The 24,504-nt window shown below is 33.7% G+C and overlaps 3 protein-coding genes across 3 annotated transcripts in view; 1 reads left to right on the top strand and 2 right to left on the bottom strand.

Annotated features, from left to right (window-relative positions):
• LOC111048871 (cytochrome c oxidase subunit 7C, mitochondrial) lies at nt 1–3,811 on the bottom strand. The gene is made up of 3 exons (XM_022334848.2): nt 3,435–3,811; nt 1,536–1,710; nt 1–194 (listed from the first exon to the last, which is right to left on the bottom strand). Exons 1-3 carry the CDS (start codon nt 3,543–3,545, stop codon nt 187–189), a joined length of 294 nt encoding a protein of 97 aa, XP_022190540.2. The 5' UTR covers nt 3,546–3,811; the 3' UTR covers nt 1–186.
• On the top strand, nt 3,718–15,719 carry LOC111048879 (cell division cycle-associated protein 3). The gene is made up of 6 exons (XM_039424551.1): nt 3,718–3,996; nt 5,378–5,541; nt 7,080–7,355; nt 9,907–10,197; nt 12,837–13,105; nt 14,799–15,719. Exons 2-5 carry the CDS (start codon nt 5,413–5,415, stop codon nt 13,086–13,088), a joined length of 948 nt encoding a protein of 315 aa, XP_039280485.1. The 5' UTR covers nt 3,718–3,996; nt 5,378–5,412; the 3' UTR covers nt 13,089–13,105; nt 14,799–15,719.
• The window catches only part of LOC111048878 (neprilysin-2), a 17,704-nt gene continuing 7,563 nt past the window's right edge, over nt 14,364–24,504 (bottom strand). The window contains exons 6-15 of the mRNA XM_022334859.2: nt 23,958–24,169; nt 23,194–23,370; nt 21,105–21,322; nt 20,543–20,701; nt 19,026–19,169; nt 18,198–18,294; nt 17,325–17,493; nt 17,041–17,159; nt 16,201–16,332; nt 14,364–15,096 (exon numbers count right to left, since the gene is read on the bottom strand). Of these exons, the coding sequence (XP_022190551.2) occupies nt 14,755–15,096; nt 16,201–16,332; nt 17,041–17,159; nt 17,325–17,493; nt 18,198–18,294; nt 19,026–19,169; nt 20,543–20,701; nt 21,105–21,322; nt 23,194–23,370; nt 23,958–24,169 (1,769 nt within the window). The 3' untranslated portion in view covers nt 14,364–14,754. The remainder of the gene's footprint in view (nt 15,097–16,200; nt 16,333–17,040; nt 17,160–17,324; nt 17,494–18,197; nt 18,295–19,025; nt 19,170–20,542; nt 20,702–21,104; nt 21,323–23,193; nt 23,371–23,957; nt 24,170–24,504) is intronic.

Raw genomic sequence — 24,504 nt, forward strand, 5'->3', positions numbered from 1 at the left:
TAACCTCTATAATTATATTTAATCAATTAAAATAATAATATCTTTCAAGATTGGAATGATTGACAGAGTTCAAAATAAACAGTTTAATTCTGAATTAATAGCATAGGGATGTTGTGGTAGACAACAGAGTCCAAAATTGATTTTAAAGAAATATTTGATTTTCATAACTTGGTAGAAATAAGGGTATCAATCACCTGAAACAGTGAAAAATTGTAAATTAGCAAAACATATTCAAAATATCTTATAACAAAATTGTTGACAAGAATAAGTTCTTCTCTACAATACCATATTAATGTAAAATAAAACTATCAACAATAGGGAATAGGCATGTAATCACAAACCTTGCCTGTACCATAGGAAGTATCTATTATATTATTAAGCTAGAAATTTCTGTATATTATATATTTATATGGTTATGTGGTTATCTGTTTATGTGGTTATATGGGTAAATATTTATGTTCAACGGATCTCGAAAACGGCTCTAACAATTCTTACGAAATTTGGAACAAATTAGGTTTATGATATGAAGATTTGATTGCAATAGGTCTAACCCTTGGATAACTCGCTGAAGGACATCAAAAGGATAAATACGTCCTTGGAAAAAATGTCATCTGTCAATAGGTACCGTAATGGAAGAGAGTGAACGAGTGCATGTGTACGTGGGATCATCCAGCTAATCTCACGAGAAGAAAAATTCAGCAAGATAAACTTATTTTCGTTTATTTTTCTTTTTTTAGAAAACATGTTTACTTCAAAAAGTCAAAAATAGTAACTAGATGCTGTTAGTGTAGAATAGTACATAGTTTAAATTAACAAATATTGTAACAAACATAGTATATCATTCAAAATCGAATTCATAGTATATCTATTTGTAATTGATGATGTGCTTGTTTTTTGAAGTGTGAATAAATTGTTATTTTGATGAGTGATAGTAGCTTAACCTAGATTTTGATTTGGACTGTAGTATAAATTTGAAAAGGGACAGTTTTGGGCATAAGCCTGGTTGTGCCTCCTCATATAACTGAAAAATAATTGTACGACTGAGAAAATGAAGAAATAAATATAAACTATAAATTCAATCTTTCGTTACAAATTTTCTATGCTTTCACACTCCAGAACAAAGTTCGGTTCCCCGATATTAGAAATATGAATTATCTAAGCTTGCGTCCAATATTACAATACATTTTTTTTTTAATTTAGCTCAACAGCTCATGGTTATTTGAATAATTTATTCATTTACTACTTAAATTTAAAAATTCAATTATAATTTTTATTGTCTTTCTCGATTTTGAGATTAGGCCTAATTGCCAAGATATGGGGTGTCTTATCAATATATTATTGTATATTAAATTGACAGTAGCCTACTAGACACATATAACTACACCAAAAATACTGAATATTGACCCAGTATTCTATAAACTAATCAAAGCATGAGGTAATCAAAACATAAGACTCATTCCTAAAGTTCCTTTTTCTAAAATTTGTCTAAATATAATTTTATTAACTATGATATGATTATACTTATTGTCACCAACCATCAGGATCATCAATATCTTCAACTTTTCCTTCATCTTTAGATTCGTCATCAACACGGTTTTGTTTTCTTAACTGATGATGAACAACTAATGGCACCAGTCCAAACCCCGTCATCAAATAAATTGTCATCAAAATGTTGAACTTTGTCTCATTGTAGATATCAAAAGGTAAGTTCTGAAATTTAATTGAATAAAAACATTTTACTTCATGTAAATTAATGTATCCCTATAGTGAGGTCCACGTTATAATGACAGTGGATGGAGATACAAGAATAGCGATGCCGATTCTCTGCATTAATTAATTATATTTCTACACTGTCAAAAACATAATTGTCATCGTTGTGGACCTAGAAAAGGATAGTACCACCGGCTTTGTCGAATGATTGACAAGGATACCAAAACCAAAGTTGATCAAATACTGTCATTATAACATGGACCTCACTATAGGATTCATTACTGTCATTTAGAGTATTTTTTAAATATATGGCAGAGTATGTACAGAGTTGAGCAATAAAGTATAGAAAATTTCAAACAGCATTTGCTCACTCATGTTTGAACGAAATTAAAAGTTTTTTGGTCTAGTCTCCATATAGTGTACTTCAAATATTGCTATTTTAATAATTATTTAGAGAGGGAAAATTGAAATTGGTTAAGCAAGCAAGATAGCATATCTATATGAAATAGCGAGTATTTGCCAAAACGCTCATTCAGACATTGTATAAAACAAGTTTACTTGATGCCTTGAGTTACATAATAAATTCAAGCGATACCATGCGCAACGCTTTGAAGGATTATATGAACAATTTCTCACAATTTTCACAGAAGTGTATGGACAGAAACGATTGCTATTTTACACATATATGATATTATGTAGGCTACAAGTTATTTAATTTTTAACTTTCATCATTAAATTGCAACATTTGAGGTACACACTACAAAAATTCTAGTTCCAATCAAAAATGAATGTGTAACTCTGTTATTTCCCTCCTCAGCAGAAGAGATTTGGAGACTTTGGAGTAATTTATCGTTGTTCATTCCCATATTCTGTATGGATTCCTGTGGGGGGGGGGGGGGTAGTTCATGCGGTATGTTCCAAGAGTGTACTCCAGGATAAGGCGCTTTGTGTGAGCACCTCATCAGAGCATCGTGAGTACTGTTCAGACCAATCTTTGTTCCAATCACTGTTTAGACTAAACTAGGCATCCTTATACGGTCTTCATACAGTATAATATACTGTCCAGTCTGCTGCATGTCAGGGTCATAGGGGACAGTCATATGCTGAGAGCTGATCTTCATGCACATATTACAAGGAAGAGATTTAAAATTTACATTACCGCACTGCAGAATCAACAAGAAAAAGGGCTCCTTCCCTGTCTTAGCATTGCAGCTTTACAACATCCTGCCTGTTAGTGTAAATAACCTGCAGGGTATTGCTTCAGTTGAGATCTGGCTGAATAGAAATTCATTCTACTCTGTAAAGGAATATATTGGTGCACACATTCCACACAAGGACAGAATAGTTTGACCTGCCAACTTGCTTTTTTGACGCCATCCATCCAATAAGCTGGTCATGGATGTAGGGAAAATTATTTTAAATCCTCCATATTTCATAGCCCAACTCTGTATATTTTTGTTATTTGAAGTAAATTTGTTAGCTAACACAATTTTATATCGGGTTGCCAAAATCTAGTGTCGACCGCCAGACCATTTTAAAAACGATTTAAGGCCATCCGAACCGCTCGAACCCAACTCGGTGACCCACTAATAAAAACTCTCAATAACACAAGACTGAAAAATAAAATAAAACTAGGCTATAGTAAATTATAGGACTTGTAATAATACTTAATCTGCAATAGCCTAATTTCTTTTAAAAAACATTCTTTTTGAATTCATGTTTACCTCTCCGATAACACCTCCGTTACTTGGATGACACTCTGAGCCTGCCCGTCTTGTTGATGAAGTATTTATTCCCCTTCGGAAGTAAGAAAGAAAATTCGTGAATCGGCTCATAATTATAGTTTGTACTTTTTTCAACGATTTTGTCCAATTCAAAAATCTGGATTTAGAAAAATAGCGATCTTATTTTTAAAGTTGGATAAATAAATCGCGGTTGACCAATGCCCATATGATCAACAAAACAAAAATCTAGCGATCCAGCTGATGATAAAGATCATCGTTGTGCAGTTGTGAGCGTGCGCAGTTCTTGGCATTTTTGAACCAATCATGTGACCATTTACCACCGACAGCGTCTGCATCTTGCTCAACCGATTTCTCCTGCACCCCTCCTCTGACAAATTCATCATTTGAAAAGTAACGGACATTTTCATTTATTTTCATCTTTTCGTTGGTTTGTTGTTGTTGGTTAGATGGTTTGAATCTTGTGTTTGAACAATAATATTATTATTACCTATAAGTTTGGCGAGTTTTAAAAGTGATATATCTTTAAAAAAAAGGATTTTTGGTAAGTTGTTTACTTTTCAAATTGTTTGCTGTAGTTATAATACTTCTACAGTAGGCTACTTTACTCTTATTGAACACTAAATAGGCTAGTAGTCTATTGTACCATAACAAGACAAACATAGCTTTTTGTAGTTCTAAAATTCATTCTTATTCTAACTTATTGATTCATTTTATTTTGTTTAAAATCGACCGTCCTTTAACAAAATCGTTTTAGACTTTTATACAATATGTTGAACTATAAAGTAACTTTCGTTTTAGTCATGTCTTGTCATGTAAATTTTTGTCTGTTTTGATCATAATTCATTTTGGTTTATTTTTCTAATTATAATAATGTGACTCAATATTATAATTGTAACTATGAATAACTAATTTTAAAAATCAAGTTGTTAGTTAATTAACCCTAGAAAAACAACTCAAAACAAACAGACAACATGGGGTTACGACCTAACCCATAACCCATATCTTGAAATTCCTACTAGATTTTTTAACTGGTTTTTAATATCAAATATCAATTAATAACGTTTGATGTCTCTTATTTAGTTTTTTAAATTCCATGAACGGGATGAATATAAAATAATATTAAATGCGCCACAATCAATTGATCCTTTTTTCAGTAGATTAAAAATACTCATCCTTTCCTATTTGATTGCGATTTATATCCAATTTGTGAAAAAACATGTTTATACTATAAATATCAATTTAGAAATGTCCCAATTTTATAAAAGGGAGTCAACCGGCAAAAATTTAAGAAGTATATAATATGCAGTGATCATTACTGGAAAACATGAAGAAACTAATGTAAATTGATTGAAATTATGAAGAATCTTCAAAAATATAACTAGAATTGAAAATGAGAATAATAAGGCAAACAATGGTTTAGAATCTGTAGAGCTTGCTGAAGAATCTTATTGTGAAACACTCTTTACTTTATGTTATCATCGAATTGTAAGGGCAAATCTTTAACTAGAAAATATATAAGTTAATTTGGATAGACTACATCAGTTATTCGAAAATGAGCAAAATTTTTCAACAAAGCCCATATAAATGAACTAGGTATACGATTGAACTGGTAACTAAGATTGTAAGTTTTGTCAGTCTATTTGAACGGCCATCTTGAGATTATTTTAAATATTTGAACTTTTGTTGTTTTATTGAACGATCATGTCTATCCGGTATTTCTCTGTCATAGATTTACAAATTTACTGCAGCCAAGGTGCTGTAACAGCAAAAAAGCAATGGTCTGGGTTTATGCGCAACCCCTGTTGCATTTCTAGGCTTAATCATTATTGTAACTTACAACGATTTATTGCAGTCAGATAAACATTCAACAATCTATTATTTTAAATCTGTGTTGTTACTCATCCATGAAAATTATTTTTCAGATCCTGTAATTTACTTGGAAAATCCAATTGGAAGTATGGGCAATTTTCAGGTTTCTAGTCTTAAGAGTTGTGAAGACTCATCAACCCCTCTACAAACCAGGCATCTATCCAAAGACCGTGATCCACGCTCTCCTACTGATGGCATTCCCAGAACTCCAATAGAGGTAATCGTCTAAACAATTTTGTAGTAAGTTGAGTAAACAAAACCTATATAAGTTCACAGTAAAAAATCAGTTTAAAGGAAATAACAGTTACGTTATTTTCTGTTAAGAGAGGCTTTCATTGATATGTATAAGTTACCAGTTCATCATTAAAATATTGAAATATTCATTGTTTCGATATAGGCTATTTTTTATTATAAACTAGCAGATAACCCCTGCTCCGTAAAGGTCTAATTATCTACTTAGTCTCAACGAGACATGTTGAACATTATAGCCCAACCCTATATGTACGTTTTATTGATTAGTTTGTATTTTACCTGAATTACCTTCCTCTTCACCAATACCAGCAATGCTGTATGGGTTGCGTCAAGAGTTTAAAATATATAACTTTTCACATTTTCAACCATCGAGATGGCAGTACACGTCAGAGAAATCCTACCAAGTCATTAAGAAAAAAATCCTGAATGGAATAAAACGGATTTCTCCTAAGCCAACACTTGAGTCTCAGGTTGAATGCTGGTGTGTTCAACATCTTCAAATCCCCCGGCAGCCTATTGAAGATCCGCAAGGCCAATGCAGGAAATGCATCACGGGTCTTTGACAAGCGACGGTATGGCACATCTATGAGACTTCGACTTCTAGTGTCGTGACCATGGAAGTCACTCCTTGTGTTGAACTTTTCAATATTTGCTCGCACATACACAGCACACAAGTAAATGTAATGACTGTTGTTATATAACACTATTTTTGTTGTTATTAACAGTAAAAATATTTTGATACTTGTATCCAAGATGGCGGCTGATTGAAGTTTTAGTTTTTAAAGAAATGAGGGGTTTTAACTCAAATATTATGAACACCCATTGCGTGATACATCATTTCAAAAGCCTTCTCAAAACTAGAAAGATGACATCAATAAAAATTTTCCATGATACTTTTATTCAAAATGGCGGCTGATTGAAGTTTGAGTTTTTAAAGAAATAATTATTGATAAATTTTAATCAGCCGCCATTTTGGATAAAAGTATCATAGAACATTTGTATCGATGTCATCTTTCTCGTTTTGAAAAGGTCTTTAAAATGGTGTATCAAACAATGGGTGTTTACGTTCAAAATATTTGAGTTACAATCCCTTATTTCTTTAAAAACTAAAACTTCAATCAGTGCCATTTTAGATACAAGTATCATAGAATATTTTTACCGATGCCATCTTTCTTGTTTTAAAAAGGGCTTTAAAATGATGTACCACACAATGGGTGTTTACATTTAAAATATTCGAGTTATTACCCCTTATGAGGGGTTAAAATTCAGTCGTACGTCAAAAGGTAGAGTATTTGATCAATAACTTATCCTAAAAGTTACAGTATTATATCTACAACAGTCTCCAACTTATTGAAGGGTTCCCATTCATATGACTCACTCTGTACATTAGTCCAAATAAAACTTGTCGATGAATAATAAGACTATGAAGTTTTCAGTTTGAGAAAACTTATTACTTCAGTCTCTTAATGAAATAATATAATCATAAATAATTTTGTTTTTCAGGTTGTTTCAACTCCTAAATCAACATTGAGGATGAAGGCGGCGGTTACGAATATGAAAGCTAAAGAGGAAGCTCTCAATTTTATTGAGAGATTTGAAGAGGTATCCCAGCAACAAGAGGAAACTGAAGAGGCTGGTACTTTGCAAAATGTGTCTGAAGATTTTTCATGCCAATTGAAGATTGAGACAGAACATCTGGATGATGGAGCGGACAGCTCACGTAGAACATCGCTGTGTAGTTCAGTCAGTGGAGTGCAGGCTGATGATAGATCATCAAAGGTAGGTTGTGTTAGGGTGTCATGCAGCAACACACAAATGTTGATCTTCAATATATTATAACATTACAATAGTTACAGAAAATCACTAGTACCGTACCCTTCTTATATTTTAAACACTACTAATTTCGGCGATGTCATTATCAGGTGTCTTGGCATTATCGGCACTTGCCAAAACTAGTAGTGTTTTTTAGGATACAACCACACCGGAAGCGGAGCGGAGCGTCGTGAACAATATCATGTTAAGTAGTGAGCTAATACACTTTGGAAGCGTCTACTCAAACTTTGGAACAAGCTGGTTTGTTTTTTGGAGCGTCTACGAGCGGAGCGTCAAAGCGTCAACGTGCGAGTGCCCTACTGATGTACATACTAGTGGTCTACTCTTGTTCATAATAATACACTTGTTCTACTACATTTCCCACCATCCAGTATATTAATTTAATGTTTGCCCAAATTCCCCTGTAATGTGTATTATTTGATTATTCAAAAGAAAACATTCATTTATTGCACTTTGAAATCAAAAGGCTATTCTAATCAATTTCTATGAAGTATGGTTAACTTGGTGTTATTACAACTCTTTCTTCAGCAGATATTGGATTCCTCCAATTATAGTTTGTGTAAAACAAGTTGAGACTTGGCCCTCCATCCCAAGAAATTACAGTGTTTTTCTTTTGAATATCACTTCTCTCAGAATCACATTGACGAGAGAATGTCTCCTTTCTATTGGTGTCTGGATAATTTTTATCCGACCCATAGTTATTTTTCAATTAATGTTTATGTTCGTCAATGTCGAGACATTTCGAGCAGAAAACATGAAATTTTCGACATGTTGGAAACTTTTTTGTTTCAAAAGATAAGTGGGTGGTGAACGCGAGAAAGTTTCTCCGAAATAATTGAAATTATTTTTTCAATTGTCAAAAGTAGTAGGAAGATCGTATTTTGGTCTCCAAGGAATTTTAAAATTCGGAGAGCGGCTGCATGGTATGCATTGTGTACCAAATTGTATGCTAAAAGCTGGAAAGCTGCTAACTCCTGAGAAGCCAAAATACGTTGTTCCGAGTACCTTTGACAATTGAAAAAATAATTTCAATTATTTCTGAGAAACTTTCTCGCTTTCACCACCTACTTATCTTTTGAAACAAAAAAGTTTCTAGCATGTCGAAAATTTCATGTTTTCTGCTCGAAATGTCTCGACATTGACGAACAAAAACATTAATTAAAAAATATCTATAGGTCGGATAAAAATTATCCAGACACCAATAGAAAGGAGATATTCTCCCCGTTAATTTGATATAAAATTATTAGGCATTACGACGCCCCATCATTCTGAGAGAAGTGATATTCAAAAGAAAAACAAATTTTCACAATGTTTCCAATTTGTTTCGAATTGGCAACCATGTAATTTCTTCGGATGGAGGGCCAAGTCTCAACTTATTTTACACAAACTATAATGACTTGTTTTTCCAAATTAGGCTTCAATATAAAATGTTTATAAATGCTTCATTATAAATTATTTCCAAATCATTCAACAGATTAAACAGATGGTGATATTCAACAAATAGTCGAAGATTCAAGCTAATTTCATTAACCCACTCTGTCCTAGCAGGCATAGCTAATATCCAATACTCTAAGTAATTATTCTCACAAAGTAATGTCCGTGCAAACTAGACAACGCTATTTTCTACGCTCAAACGCTTCCTCTGTGTGTCATGTACGCTCTGACCACGTCACGCTCCGCTCTAGAACGCCACGCCACGCTCCGCTCAGTGTGGTTGTACCCTAATAAAATATAATAAGCGTAATAGTGATTTTCTGTAACTATAAACATTCAAGTAGTCATATCGAAACACTTGGAGTGTTAATCTTGATTGAAGATTACAATAGCTTATCAAATGAATAGGCTATATCTTGGATATAGCCTATGATAAAGGCCATATATCTTGAATAATTAACAAGATTTTAATTCATTGAGGTAGAATGACCTATCATACCATAGCTTAACTCCCACAACAGGCAATCGAAATGAGTATCCGATAACTATGTAATAAAATGAATTTGAGAATCATGTTTGCAAACACCATTATGGCACAGATTTATTCAAGTGTAAAGGGAATTTATAAATTACTCGAAAGGCATTAAACGTCTATTTCATTGTCTACCAATTCACAATAATTTCATTAACTATTTCACATTTATTATTAAATATTGGAATTTTCTTCAAATGCTCAATAATTCAGTTTCTTCTAAAACGAAAATTACTTCTATAGAAATCAGAAAATTCTTCTATACAAATTCCATTTAATTTAATTTTCAGCCTAAAATTTAACAATTTTTATTCATCATTCTTCAAATCGACTTCTTATTGTAAATTTGGCTTTAAAATTATTTATATTATTCAGGCTACCGTACTCTTTAGACTAAATACAGGAAATACATTTTTGGCAATCAATTGTTTTTTTTTTCTTTAGAAATAGTTTTATTTTATGTCCAATAAAATGTATGGTGAAAAATTTTTATAGACTGTTGTACTATAAGAAATTAATCTATTTATACAGGGCTTGCAAATGGAATCTTTGAGGTGTGATATGGATTGTCTTTCAATGAATGAACCTTCTATGACGGTGTCTGACAACGAAGACGTGTTTGAGGCTGACGACAAGCCCATTCATGATTGGCTGTCAACCATGGCAGACCACACTAGCAGTGTCGTTTCAGAGACAAGCCTGCAGGAGAATAGTGCCAGCAGTCAGAAGCAGAAATGTGTGGTCTATGTACAGCAAAGCGCTAGTCCATTGAAGGAAAGTCCTTACTCGACGCCTAAAACCAAGAATCCTATCTCAGATGTGGTAAGTAGCCTATTGAATTTCATGTGTATTCATTTGCGGTAGCCGGTAGCTAAAAATATATTTCATGCTCTGTGATATAAATAATTATATTATGTTTTACAGTACTATGAAAAATAAATGTATTTATACAGGGTTTACAAATGAAATCTTAGGTGTGATTGTCTTTCACACCCTTAGGCCCGCCGCAAAGTACACACACTCAATCCACACGCTGGGCTGGGTCTGTCAACGCAAAGTGAACCCTCGACAAAATCCGAATATAGCCGAAAAAACTCGACAAAAGCCGAGTATAGCCGAAAAACACCGTAGAGTAGCCTATCGGTGTACGCAAGGAACCTAGAATACTAGGTACATTGGGTGCAACGTTAGTAGACAGAAGGTTGATCACTCACAGGTGAAAGATTCGAAGTGGTGGGGGAAACGCCAGCGTGACGTCACGTGTAGTAAAAAAGTGATAGAGTAACCACACTGAGCATACAGTTTATTCACTGTATCTTCAAATACATCGTCGTTTAATCCCCTCAAGATTGACCTAGAACTTAAAAATTCTCCATACTTATAGCAATTGAATCACTGATTCTAATGATGTTGTTAAATACTTCAAGTTCATTCAACTTATATGAATAAAGTTAAGTTGAAAGATTTTCAAGAATCTAAAAACGTGACACGAAAAAGTTAATAAGCTGGAAAAGCGTTAGTAGACAACTTTATACTATTATAATTTCAGATTAACCCATAAAATATCTTGATAAACCAATGCATTGCAATAATCCGATAAACCGATCCCAATAAATCCGAAGAATTTCATTCATATAAATGCACTGAACATATGCTGGTATCGAGCACATGTTCTACGAGAATCAAAATATCTCATCCCCGAAATTCACAAGCTGATGTATAGCCAAACTACAAAATATAAACACGACCTAGAAGATGAAGAAACCTTAAGGATTTGAAAGGGAAGGTTAGGGTGGGGTTTTTGCTTTTATATGGCAAAATACTTGTATTATTCAATTGTTTTGATAATTATTGTAAAACAGAAACAGAAATCTTGCATGTCAGAAAATGTTTGTGTTATATAATTTGACTATAGGTCACCGTATGATTTTCAAGAATGCGATATTGTGCCTACTCTGTACTACAGCCTACGTCACGGCTGCAGTTCCCCCACTCCAATCGCATTTCAACTAAAATACTATACATGAGTGACCAACCTTCTGTCTACTAACTTTGCATTGGGTGTACGAGTACTTATAATTTATTACAGATGTAGTTGACGGCGCATGCGCTAGTTGTAGGCATGCGAAGTGCAACGAACGAGTGACCCACGTTCCACGAAACCTGTGAACGAATCACAAACCGATCCACGCTTGGATATTAATTTAGTGGAATATTCTCGGCTGGGTGCAGTTTGCGGTGCGCCATTGCTAGCAATGATTTATAAAACTTTTCACGGTGTGGGTTGGAGTGCCGTGGATTAGCGTGGGTCTACTTTGCGGCGGGCCTTAAACTTGTACATTTCATATGGATTATCTTTCATTTTGTCAATGAACTATGTCTGCATCATTTTTCATTTAATTCAATTTAGCCTCTAATATAGAGGCTGACACTATGTTAAAAGTGAGTGAGTGAGTGACACTATGTTAACACTGCTCTAAACTTCAAAGGCACGATTTCTACATGTTTTCAGGAGAATATTTCGTGGGTAGGTTCTTCCATCGCAGTGCCTAAGGGTGTGATCACATTTAATGCGTATATGTGCAAGTGCAGCAAGCTTGGTTATGCATGACCAGCGTGCAAATCAAATAGCTTTTTATTCACAAAATCTTAATACAAATTTATTATCATTATCATTAAGTGTAGATGAGAAACAAATTCTGGAAAGAGCTATTGGAACACTCACACTGAACGCTTGCACTTGCTGGTTGCGTTCAGTGTGAGCAGTTACATATGTGTTTCAATGGCACTTCTCAAATTTTGTTTGTCAGCTCATGCTTGATCTGATGTGCACTTGCATAAATACGCATTCTATGTATCACACCCTAAATATGTATCCAATAGTATGTTGGTCTGCTCCACAGTCAAAATTCGGTCGGTTTGTAAATCCCTATTTATAAAGTTCTGCAGCACTTTGCTCATGGCCTGTCCTGATTGTGTTCTATGTGGTCCACTCACGTCTACTAAGATCAAATCCAGCCACTCTATCACTCACCAGAATAATATAGTTAACTGTCTTAGTTCAGTTGGAGGCCAAACTAGCTTTTGCTTCCCTTGGAAGTATAGCACACTCAACACAGCTATAAGTTATCAATTACACTATAGGAGATTCCTAATAGAATAATAGATTACAAGATAATTGAAGATTTCCAAGTTGGCTGTGTATTAATTATCCTTCAGATATCAAGTAAATGCTAGACATGTGAGTATAATACTCACCACTATAAAATAGCACTTCATTTCACTTGAAAATAGCATTAGCAACCGAAACATGTCGTGACGAAATAATTTAAAAGGGTTCTCAGATTTATATTTCTATTTATATTAAAAGTAGCCCTAAAGAAAAAAGACAATACTCATCACTACTTATTCTAGAACTTATTTGCTTCTCGTGAATCTAATTTGTTTAATTTGTATTCCAGAAACGAAAGCCATTGAGTGCCCTGAGCCAAAATAGTCACAAAGCTGTGATTGATCACACCAAAAGTGGATTGAAAATGACAAAAGTTTGGAGGAATATTGAAGAGGAGAGACAACGAAGAGGCTTGTCGCTGGGAGATGAGAACACTCCTCCTTCATACGTGCCGGTCGACAAGATTTCATCTGCGCCTGGAAAACTGACAAGGCGTCGGCGTATATTGCAAGCAGAGGGGGAAGCTGCCACTTGTAACTAACACACTCGACTAATCTGGTGAGTTATCTCTTTCAAGTGCAAATGGTATCCATACCTTTCGCGATGACATACTTCAAATGCCATTGTTAGGATGAAATAAAAACAGTCCAAGTAAATCATCTGATATTTTACAATGCTTGCTACTAAAGTGAATGCCATGCAACTCTTTAAGCTGCGTTTACACCAAAGTTATTAACAAAATGTTTATTTTTACGTCCTTATAGATTCTATTAGATTGAACGGAGCTTGACAAACACATATGTTCATCATGTATATGATAAGTTATGCTCAATTTAATAGAATCTATAAGGACGGAGAATTGAACATTTTGTTGATAACTTTGGTGTAAACGCAGCTTTACTGCCAATATCAAAAGTTATCATGATAACAAATTGACTGTTATACCAATATTCTTGAATGTTTACAAAAATATAACACTCAAGATCCTGAAGATTTGAGATCCTGGTGATTACTATTCTCTGGTACGTCTAATTTTTCAAGTAAGTTACTACTACCAAGTTCAACTTTAATCAGTTATCTTGACAGCAATGCAACAGAATAGAATGGGATGCCCCTGATTCCAATTGTGCGTACAGACTTTCGCTCTCCTGCGTAATCGAACGTCACTCGAGCAGATCGATTGATGATCGACCGGGGAGCAAGAGTGGAACGCGAGAAGAGCTAGCATCTCCCGTAACGTTCGTGATCGGAGCGAGTGCGGAGCGTGTGTGGAGCGATTACGGAGCGTGATGGAGGCGCGTATATCTGTACGCACCTCAAGGGAAACAGTCAAACATCAGACTAGACTCACCTTTTTTGATGCATTTGCTTCAAAAGTTGAAGAAATGCTCTAGTTTATTCATATACAATTATGAGCATAAGACGGGCTGCACACCGGAGAAACGCGTTTCGTGAAAAAAGTTTCAGGAAACGTAAAACGAAAGTTGCTCGCAATCGACTGATAAGATTAAGCAGGGAAAGTTTCTTTTGTATGCATGAGCGAGTGAAACGGATTGCATGAAACAAGTTTCATGAAAGAGGGCTTCACGAAATGCGTTTCTCCGGTGTGCATCCCGCTTAAGCTTTACTTTTGAGAAAATGCTCAAAATATTTTTTTAATGAGCATAAGCAAAATTCTCACATTTTTTATAGAATAGGAAGCATATGCTCAATATTTTAGAAGTATAAGCAAATGCTCAATTTTATTCATATGGCCCAATAAGTTTTCTATGAAGTCATTAAAAAGGAAAAATGAAAAATCATACTAAATATTTGGTTGTTTGTTTATTGCTCACATTTTGCAAATCAATGGTAATTAAACTACGTAACACGTAGTGCCATTGAGAGTTCAGCAGTATTTGATTTGTTGAGATCGTGCCAATCATTTTATACAAGGTTTTCACATAGGTTGATTTTTTATTATAATTTTTGCAGAACAAATTATATCAAATGCTCACTTTTGATATTAGCTGAATTTAGCTGAATTCTACTAGATACCGTATGTTTTATTTCTTTATATGAATAAAAATTTATTGTGATGCTTCAGAAACAATTTTTTTCCCAATGACACTCAATGAATCTTTTGATCAGGAAACTCTATTTCAATGCTTGCTACTCTCATAATGTCACAAAATTCCTTGTGATGTACTCTTTCTCTCGTTGGCTAACTACCAAACAGTGCATTTATGTTGTGGGTTCATTTTTGATCCAGTGGGACAACCGAAATCCTGAGCAAACTCCTTGAGATTTGAGAGCGGGCCGATGACTCTGAACTCGCCAGGAGAGTGGACTCCGGTTGTGATACGCATCTTCAGCTCTTCATCCTTGATCTTTAAGCACCACGACTTGGCTGCGCTGATCCAGAACATTTGCTGAGGTGAGAACATCTGTAGGCCGGGTAGCCTTGGCTCAGGGCCGTTCTGTCGCACCCACTCACGGTAAGCGTAGTACGACAGTTTTATACCTCCGTTATCAGCTATGTTCTCACCTTGTGTGTTAATACCATTCAACTGAAAAATATCATATTAGATGTTCATTCTATTATTAGTAATCTTATATCATATTCAAATATTATACAATTAGATTTAGTAGATATTTATCAAGAATTGACACAAGCATTCTAGCGGGTCTTGTTGAGTGAAAGAAACTATTTTGATTATTTGTATAAAATTAAGGATATATCTCAGAACTGTAAAAAACTTGATTCTCGATACTGGAATGTTGAATGCTCAATAGAACTAGCGTATCATAATTATTATATTAATAAACAGTATAATTGTTTTTAATAATCGTAGTCGTGTACAGTTGATAGCATATTAAATCTAAATAATCCACTGCGTGGACTTCTGTAAATTTAGTGTAAGTTAGAGTGTATATCATTTTTAGATAAGATCCAACCCAACCGCTAGCAATAAGAAACTTTTAGATGGATTCTTTGTCGTAGTATTCTAGATAAATTCAATTCTTGATTTTCATTTTTTATGCAATTGACTACACTTATCACAAGTTGATTCAACAAATTTATGAATAACTTCCATTTAAAAATAAATATGTAAATGTTCGGGATTTTGCCTTTACTTTGTAATATGATATAAATTATATTTATTAAAGACTGCTTCTCAATTGTAAAATAGAACTTTTGTTTTTTCTACCTGTAAATTTATTTTTTTCTGATACAATACTTGGGCCCATATGCACCATATCTGTTTGAACAGAGATAAATCAGGCTGTTGGTTTAAACTTGGAATGAAACACCACATAAAAAATGCCATAATCGTACCATACCATACCATAATCGTAGATCAGCGTTAAACGTAGGTGCATATGGCCCTTAGTGGATGACAATTTTTCTATAGGTTTGATAACTGGTTTTGATTTTTTGTGGCACCTCTTAAGTTTGTGCACCAAGCAGAATCAGCTTTTTATTTTAATTATTCTGGCCACATAATTAATAGACTAGATCTCGTTTGGTGTAACTAACAGTAAGTCAATTTTGGTTATCTCAATTAATCTGAATTGCCATAAACAACCTTTTATCAGAATTGATTTACTGTCGGAATCATTGTGATGTGCATACTTTCGAACTGAGAGTGCATATTTTTCTTTTTTCTCACCTTCATATTCACTTGGGTAGCGGTATAGTTTCCGTACTGATCGATTATGCACTTTGCTTTTTCCAAGTATTTTTTCTTCGTCTCTTGTTGCCACCATTCTTCTAGGTTACCATCTTTGTTAAATTGTCTTCCCTAAAAATACAATGCAAATCACATATCAGCCATAAGCAATGCTACGTGACATGACAGTATTTATATGCAAGTATCTAGAGTGCAAAAGCAGGGTGACAATAACGTCACCTAAGCATACGTTATGCTTATGTTAAATATACATATTTTGTGTAAGCAATTGGGGGAATTTATAATGAAAGAAGAAGATCGGCTATGAATAGCTGGGAGAGGACTTGAAATGCATTTCATCGAAAGTGCAAGGTGCTGGCAAGTCATCTCCAGTTCAAGTGATCACTTTTCAAGTTCAAGTAATTGATTAGATACCGCAATGACCGATCGTATAGGCCACTAACTCTCACAAATTTGGAAATCAAATTTTTGAATAAATTATCAATGTTGGAAACAAAAAATTGTATTCAGAGAATATAATTTCTCAGTGAGATTTGATCAGTTTCATGATCTGCTTTTCTGACGTTTTAAAAAAATGAATAAATATTGTTACTTGAATGAATGAATTTATTTGCCAAGAACAAATTACAACCAAATAATGTTACTGCACAAAACTAAAGCACATACATAAAAGTACAGGAACTGCTAATTTATTCATCAATTAGAAGTACGGTAATGATATTTTACTTGTTTACATTAGATTAATCATATTTAATCTTCAATATTAAGATTGATCTTAATTGATGACATTAATCATCATTTATAGCTGTTTTATTTTACCTGGTCGTCAAATCCATGAGTTATTTCATGTCCTATGATGAAGCCAACCCCTCCATAGTTCATATAGTGTGGACGATTCTTATTGAAGAATACTCCTTGTAGGATTCCAGCAGGAAATTCTGGAAATGAAATTTTCTTATTTTAAATCATAATTGTTTATCGATAAGTAGATCGCGCAAAGCTCGTTCTAAAGTCTAACTAATTACCGTAACAAAGAAGAAAAAGACAATCCTTAACATGAATCAAAAGCTAATACTGTATGTATAATTTTTTTAGTTACTTACGAATTGAATTTTCAATTGAATTGTAGAAAGCATTGACAATTGCTGGCCTCCCATGTGCTATCCATTCTGTCTTGTTTACAGGATCTCTCAAACGGCTAAATCTGAATTCTGTAGCGAATTTTGTCATATTGAGTGCTGCTACATAATAATCATCTGTGCCAATTTCAAGCTGCAAATGTAAATTAAATTATCAAAGATATGAATTTCTATAATTATTTATGTAAAGATAAATTTTCTTTGAAAATTGAGCAAGGTGGAAAATTGAAATCAATGAAAATAAAATAATCATAAATAAATCTTATTCCAATATTTTAAATATATCTAACAGGTAGTAGGCTCTTCATTTTAAAGAAAAACATTTTGATCTAGTAAATTCGATTGATTTCACCATAATTCGTTCAAGTCTATTTCTATATTACTATTAGGCCGGTTGCAGACGAACCACAATCGCATGTGGGATGTGGGACCGACATTCCACAGAACAATACGACTAACGCACAGAGACTTTCACACTACATTCGAGAAAACGCGCATTAGTGCAAGAGTTTTCAGACGTTTTTCACATCCCACATGCGATAGTGGTTCGTATGCAACCTGCCTAACGCAGAGAGTCTTTCATACTACATCAGAGGTAGCGCGGTGCTCAAATCAGTGGTACCACAATCGCAAGGAAAGTGATCGCTACCATAGCGCGCAATGTTATGTGGAATTATCAGTGCCACTGCCATGCGTGCCAATGCATTCCATGTGCGCTGCGTTTGTGGTACCACAGAAAATAGTAGCCCCACATCCCACATGTGATAGTGGTTCGTCTGCAACTGGCCTTACAGTATAACTATGAGACTAATAGATCATGAAAAATCTTAATCTTACCTTTTTATAAAATTCAATCAGTTTTTTGTCATCTAGTAGCTCATCTGGATAAGCAATGTGTGTTGTCATCGCCTTTGCCTTTTCTAAAGCGGTAGCCCTATGTACAATTAAATAATCAATGAGAATATTCACCATGCCTATTTCATCAGATTTCATACAGACATGTATTACCTTGTAAAATATATTACAAATATTACCGTGGCATTACTGTATCAAACATTATAAAATGAAGAGTTATTGTTATACATTGAAATCACCTATAGTCTATGAGCATCTACTGATCTGCATTCTGTCGGATAATAATCGGAATCTAATTCGACAATAATTAGGCCACAATTTAAAATGTAAATTATAAGGGCAAAGTACATTATATAAGAGCCCATCTACAATTTATTATAAATTCATTGTGTATATTTTTTGTGTCCAATGATTGTAGAATCAACTACTGTAGTATAATAAATTTGAATAACATAATTTTAATATGCACACTTGAAACTTTATATTCAAATTCTATATAACTTGATACGAATAGAAATCAACCCTATCTGAAAATTTGAATAATCAAAATTGAACATTTTCAATTTTCTGAAGCTTCCTTCAATATTGTATCAAACAGGCGAATACCCAATTTATACAGAGACGTGGCAGTGGCGTGGCATTGACTTTTTGACACTTCCACGCCACTCCTATATGATCCAATGCAAACAGAAGTGGCGTTTTCTTCTACTGAATTAAACCATATGTTCCGATGGGAGTTGAAAAAGTCAGCGACACACCACTTCTGTATGAATTGGGACGAAATATTGTGGAATGGAAATTATTACTTGCCTGGTTTTCTCATCCATCCACTCAACATGCTCTAGAGTTTTGTACATCTCCATGCGGACTCGGCGAACCAATTCCACGGCAATCTTTTTCGAGTCTTCTTTGAAGAATTTTTGGACATACTGTGATCCAACTGCAAGTGTCAACCTGGAAATCCCAGACATAATAACATTTCAGTTTACCTGTACTTGACATTCAAGTTGAGCAAAAATTCTCTACCTAATCTAATTCATCTTTACTTTCTTTATCTAAGCTTTGGAGAACCAAAATTAAGTTTGGCTATTGACATTGTAAAGTACAAGATTGGTGGCATGCAACCTTGAAGATCTATCCATTATAATACAGTAATGCGATATTTGACAAAAATTAATTCGAAAGAATTATCCATCTCAAAAGAACTTGCAGTGTTATCGAAAAGGTACAGTAAGAAATGGGTGCAACCTTTGATATCATCCACTTATTTGAATTAAGTGACCCAATTAACTGAATATTATTCAAGAATACACACTAATTAATTATTTTTTCAAAAAAAACTATCGTGGAATTAGTTATTCTAATTGAAATAATTTTTTAACCCATTTTTTTCAAACTTGATTCATGTAATTTATTAGATAATTATTACGTATCATAAGTATTGCACGAGATGACCCCTGGTTTCCATTGTTTCAAATGTCAGCCAGGAGCCATCTCATCGTGTGGTACCTACAACATTTGTTTTGGTACAAACTGCATCTGATTTGGTGCAGTATAACATTTCCAGTGATTAGTTTTGCAAAATCATTCAATCTATAATACAATTAACATGTGGCTTGCTTTTATAGATAGAAATTCAATATTACAGTCTTCCCATTTTTGTTTCTTGATAGTACATAGGTGGGGTGAGCGAAAGTGGATGTAGATGTAGTAGAGGGGGAAGTTTAGGTTGCCACATCCCATACTGCTCTGGAGACAATTAATATTTTGAAGGAAATACTTTCAGGCTTATTGACTTCTTAGGGAGGAGACATTGCTCAATCTCCTAAAATAACGCCTTGTCACATTACTTGATAGATAAGGAGTTGAAAATTCAAAAGTAATAAAACAGGAAATTCAATGAAAAGTTTGACAAAGTCCACGAGTGCTTCAATATTCGCTTGCATCAGTTTATCAAAAACCATGGCTGCCTTTTATTGGATATCTTTTTGAATATTCCAATATAATCAAAACATTTGTTTTATCTGCAAACATGTTTTTATCCTCGTCAAAAATAGAGAGGTGTTATTTTGCCGCACCTTGTATTAGCTGATGTTGTTTCTAAATCATCACAGTGTCATGGTGTAGAGCACTTGGGGCCAAGTAACATCTAAGTTTGACGCTAATCTAGATTTGATTTATGGTCGAATTACTTATAGCGCATGATGTGTTACTTCCAAGATTGAAACAACAGCTGGTATATGCTATATATATCCGTTCAAACTGAGATAGTGCATACAGCACTTGGACTGCTGTAGAAGAAGAAAGTGCCGAATACATAAATTTACCCGCTAGAAGCGAATTGAGTGCACTCCCTCCACCTGGAGCCGGCTTCGGTGCGACCACTGAGCACTGCGCCGTATTTCAGCTGACGTCTGCGGAAATCATCCGACAAGTATCTCACTGATTCTCTCGCCACTCTCCAAAAAGCATAGTTGGCTTGTACTCTGTGAAAACACATAATTGCATTATTCGAAACAAGTATCTGTTGAAAAATATTCATGATAAATACGGTAGGCTACTACCGTCATGATACTACAGCCCTTGTCAAAGAGAGACTTCTAACTCAAAGCGTTGAGCTGGATTTTCACATATCAGTATTAATTTATTATTGGAGAGAACATTCAATTTAGTCATACCTGTATTAGAATGTCTTTGTTGGAATTTCCAAGTTTTGTACGATCTAATATTTTATATGTTTCTTCCAAAAACTGGTCAATTAAACGGTTCAACCAAGTCAGTGAACTCATTGAAGCTTCTAGGATTGATGAATTAATTCTTTTATTGTGATGTATCTCATTTTTAAGCAGCTAGCTACCAAAATTAATCTACATAATTATAATATAATACCTTTTTGGAGTATTTTTCATCAATGCTTCCAGCTTTTGAATGAATACTCGATCATATGTAATAATCCACTCATTTCGTTTAAGCTGAATGTTTCCTGGTAGAAGATTTTTCAAATATTCTTCCCATGGTATGCTAGGGTACTTCTCTTTCAAATGAGGCAGTGTCATGCCATCATATAAGGCGTTTCTATCTCTTCGCTTTTCACGCGGTAAAGATATCTGCAATGCGAACAAATGTTTCTGTTCAGTTTCGGTAAGATTTAAGACAGATTTTTGTCAACTTCTCTGTGTTTATAAGATTTTTATTTTTGTTTGAACTATACGTGGCGCCACATACCTCCTAGAACTTATTTTTAACACAATTTACACAAAAAGTTTTTCAAAGCGTTTCTGAATTTTAGGTTCCAAAATAATATTTTTCATGAACTTTTTTGTGTTAGAAACTGGTTGGGATTCTCCAATATCATGGCAAATAAAATTAGAGTTTTTGTATTTCTTTCAAAAATGAATTTATTTCGCACAAAATATTATTACATAACATTGTAACGGCTAAAAATAAAAAAATACTAATGAAAATCCACCATGAAAAACAACTTATATTAACATTTTCTGTTTTGCTTTAGAGGACAAAAACAAAATTTAAACAAGATTTAGCCCTTCACTTATTCCAATAGTAATCAAATTTCAAATCAAATCAAAATTTATTTATTTACCAATTCACTAGAAATTTACAAAATAACACTTATCAACTAATATACATTGGTGTGGCTGGAAAAAGAAGCCTTGAGCTCCAGCCACGAGTTCGAAAATATTCTTTAAATTATTTGTACATTTGCCGTGATAATATTCTAAAATACAAACTAAAAGATAGTAAACCAAAAACCAAAAATATGTATAAATAAAAACAAAAATCAATTTTCGAATCAAAAATCAACAAGCCCAATAACAGAAATAGGTAATATAGAAATTATAATAATAATAATAATAAAAAATTCTTTTTTCAGGTAATAAAAAAAAACCAAGATTAAACTGAGCGTGTTAAAAACAAGTCATAATTATAGTAATTTAGTTTTCGATTTTAAAAAAGTAATTCTCTTTTACCCAGGATCTTATTTTATTTAATTTATTACTTGTAATTTTATCCCTAATGAAATCGTCTGGTATCCTATTTATTAGCTTATCGCTCTGGAACTTGAATTGATGATTGCTGGTTGTCAATGCAGTGAAATTTATACTGTAAGCACTTACACTTGCTGGTCTTAAATTGTAAGTAATGGATTCAAGACATAATAATGTCGGTTAGTCATAGAGAAGGACCTTGGAAGTTTTGTCCATAGAGAGGTTTTTGAAAATGTATCGACCAGTGGTACATTTTCAAAAACTACTCACCCTGCTTTTCAATAGTCAACTTGCTGCACATTTATTAATAGTACACATTATAAATTTTATTAGTGCACTTTAGTTTACACTTAGTTCTACATTAGTTTTTTAGTGGTACATTATAAGAGTGGGCAGTAGCAGTCATCCATTTCTAATTATGCCCCATGAGATCAATGTTAACACATCTTCACAAACGGAAGAGTTTGTGTGGCATTGTCATTCATCCCCTCATCATCATCACCTGGGCTTATAATACTCGTGAAGAGTTGCCCTTGAATGAAAAATAAAATAAATAGCGCCGTTATTGATGAACAAAAAATCACATGATGTTCAAGGTTTTTTGGAAAGAATATTTTAAACTTGAAGTCATTGCCCTGCTACATAAATAATTTATCCAATAAATTTTTTCAAGAAAATTTCATGCAAACTGTAGACGTGATGTGTTTTAAAAAGAATTCATGATTTTGACTGCTTTTACATTGATCTCTCAGTGACCACTCAACTCCTGCCCACTCTCAAGGTAAAAGTTATGGTTGTTTTGTCATTAATCAGTGTCAAGCTCAAAGTAACAAATTAATGTTTGTCAAAGTCACTTCATCAATTTTCTTGTCACTTCAACATTTATAAGAAGTTATGTTTATTTAAACAGAAAAGATTAAAATGTCCAAGTATTTTTATGCATTCTAGTAAATATAATAGTTGAAACTCACATTGGCCAGATTAATTTCGAAATCGAGAGACTTTCTCAGCTCATTTTTGGCAGCGTTCTTGTCAGCTCCAAACAATGCAGCAATATCCACCATGTAATCATAGTAAGCCGCGACTAGTTTATCACTTGGACCCTTGACTAAGAATTCTCGATTGAGTCCAAGTGCAGCTTGATCAAACTGCAAATTATAGAAAAAAATTCAGTTGTAAAATAGTTCTTAGTGAAAGAGATTGAGTAACTTTTGAACGAAATCTGTCTACCCTCAATACTAACCAACTTCATCACGAATAATTATTATTTATTTATAAGGTTAGCACAAACAATACAATGATCGGAAGAGAAAAAACAGGCTTTTGCCCAAAACTTCTTCAATTTCCTAATATCTTATTATTTATTTATTTACCGAATTTCATTTATCTAAATATTTTCAATAAAGTAAAATCAAATTATATGTTATATTCTAATAAACCGGAAAGTTGTTAACCGGCATCTAATTTTCTAAATTTCGTATTGTGACATGAAATTTCTAAATGGTAGGAGAAGCACAAGTAATTAACTCATAAACTTGACTTTTATTTATTATTAACTAATTAAAATGAAATAAAAGAGATGCCAGTTCCATTAATTGGTGAACTGACAATATCTCACTTCACCTCGATATGAAGAAATTCTCAACATCTCTGTTCCTAGTGTAATTATTTTTTTAAACTATTGGTTGCTCACTGAACAGCGTTGTCTTATTATGTGTGCTTGAATGATTCTTACAATAATTCGTCGAGTTGTTGACTTTTTAAGATCAGGTCCGACAGAGATGCCCAAGAAGTAATCGATACCAAGGCCCTTCTCTCGGAATGTGTAGACACTCTTCTTCCACTCCCAGTCGGCCTCTTTCCAATTGGAGCCCTCCACAACTGGCCAACCGCCAACCTCTTTCAATAAACTCGAAACTGTGCTCGCACCTTTCTTCTCAATCAGAGCTATACAAAACGAAAATTATTAAATTATTGAAAGTATATTATGATATGAGAGCAACAGAAAATCATGTTGAAATTCAAAATTTTAATTTTTGTGAAATATATATATTCGTATGTTCAGGGAGGAAAAAACATAGTACTATTCTCACTAGAAAAGAGTCGCCAAGAAAAATTAAAATTATATGCTTGCCAGTTGGGTAGCTTTGTCAAAATAAAATTACATGAAAAACACACATATAGACTTCGACTGAGTCATTGTCAATATTGTAGAACCGTTCCATAATTGAATAAAAACACAAATATGTTGTCAAATTCTACAGTTTTACACGAAACCATGG

This window comes from Nilaparvata lugens, chromosome 3 (genome assembly GCF_014356525.2).
Source record: "Nilaparvata lugens isolate BPH chromosome 3, ASM1435652v1, whole genome shotgun sequence".
In the NCBI taxonomy this organism is placed as follows: domain Eukaryota; kingdom Metazoa; phylum Arthropoda; class Insecta; order Hemiptera; family Delphacidae; genus Nilaparvata; species Nilaparvata lugens.

Bases quoted from the DNA above. Each gene is read 5' to 3' on its own strand.
- LOC111048871 (XM_022334848.2), bottom strand. From the start codon at position 3,545: ATGAGCCGATTCACGAATTTTCTTTCTTACTTCCGAAGGGGAATAAAT. The intron at 1,711-3,434 runs GTAAACATGAAT...ATTAAATTTCAG, and splicing joins ACGGAGGTGTTATCGGAGAG to AACTTACCTTTTGATATCTA.
- LOC111048879 (XM_039424551.1), top strand. From the start codon at position 5,413: ATGGGCAATTTTCAGGTTTCTAGTCTTAAGAGTTGTGAAGACTCATCA. The intron at 5,542-7,079 runs GTAATCGTCTAA...TTTGTTTTTCAG, and splicing joins TTCCCAGAACTCCAATAGAG to GTTGTTTCAACTCCTAAATC. The intron at 10,198-12,836 runs GTAAGTAGCCTA...TTTGTATTCCAG, and splicing joins AGAATCCTATCTCAGATGTG to AAACGAAAGCCATTGAGTGC.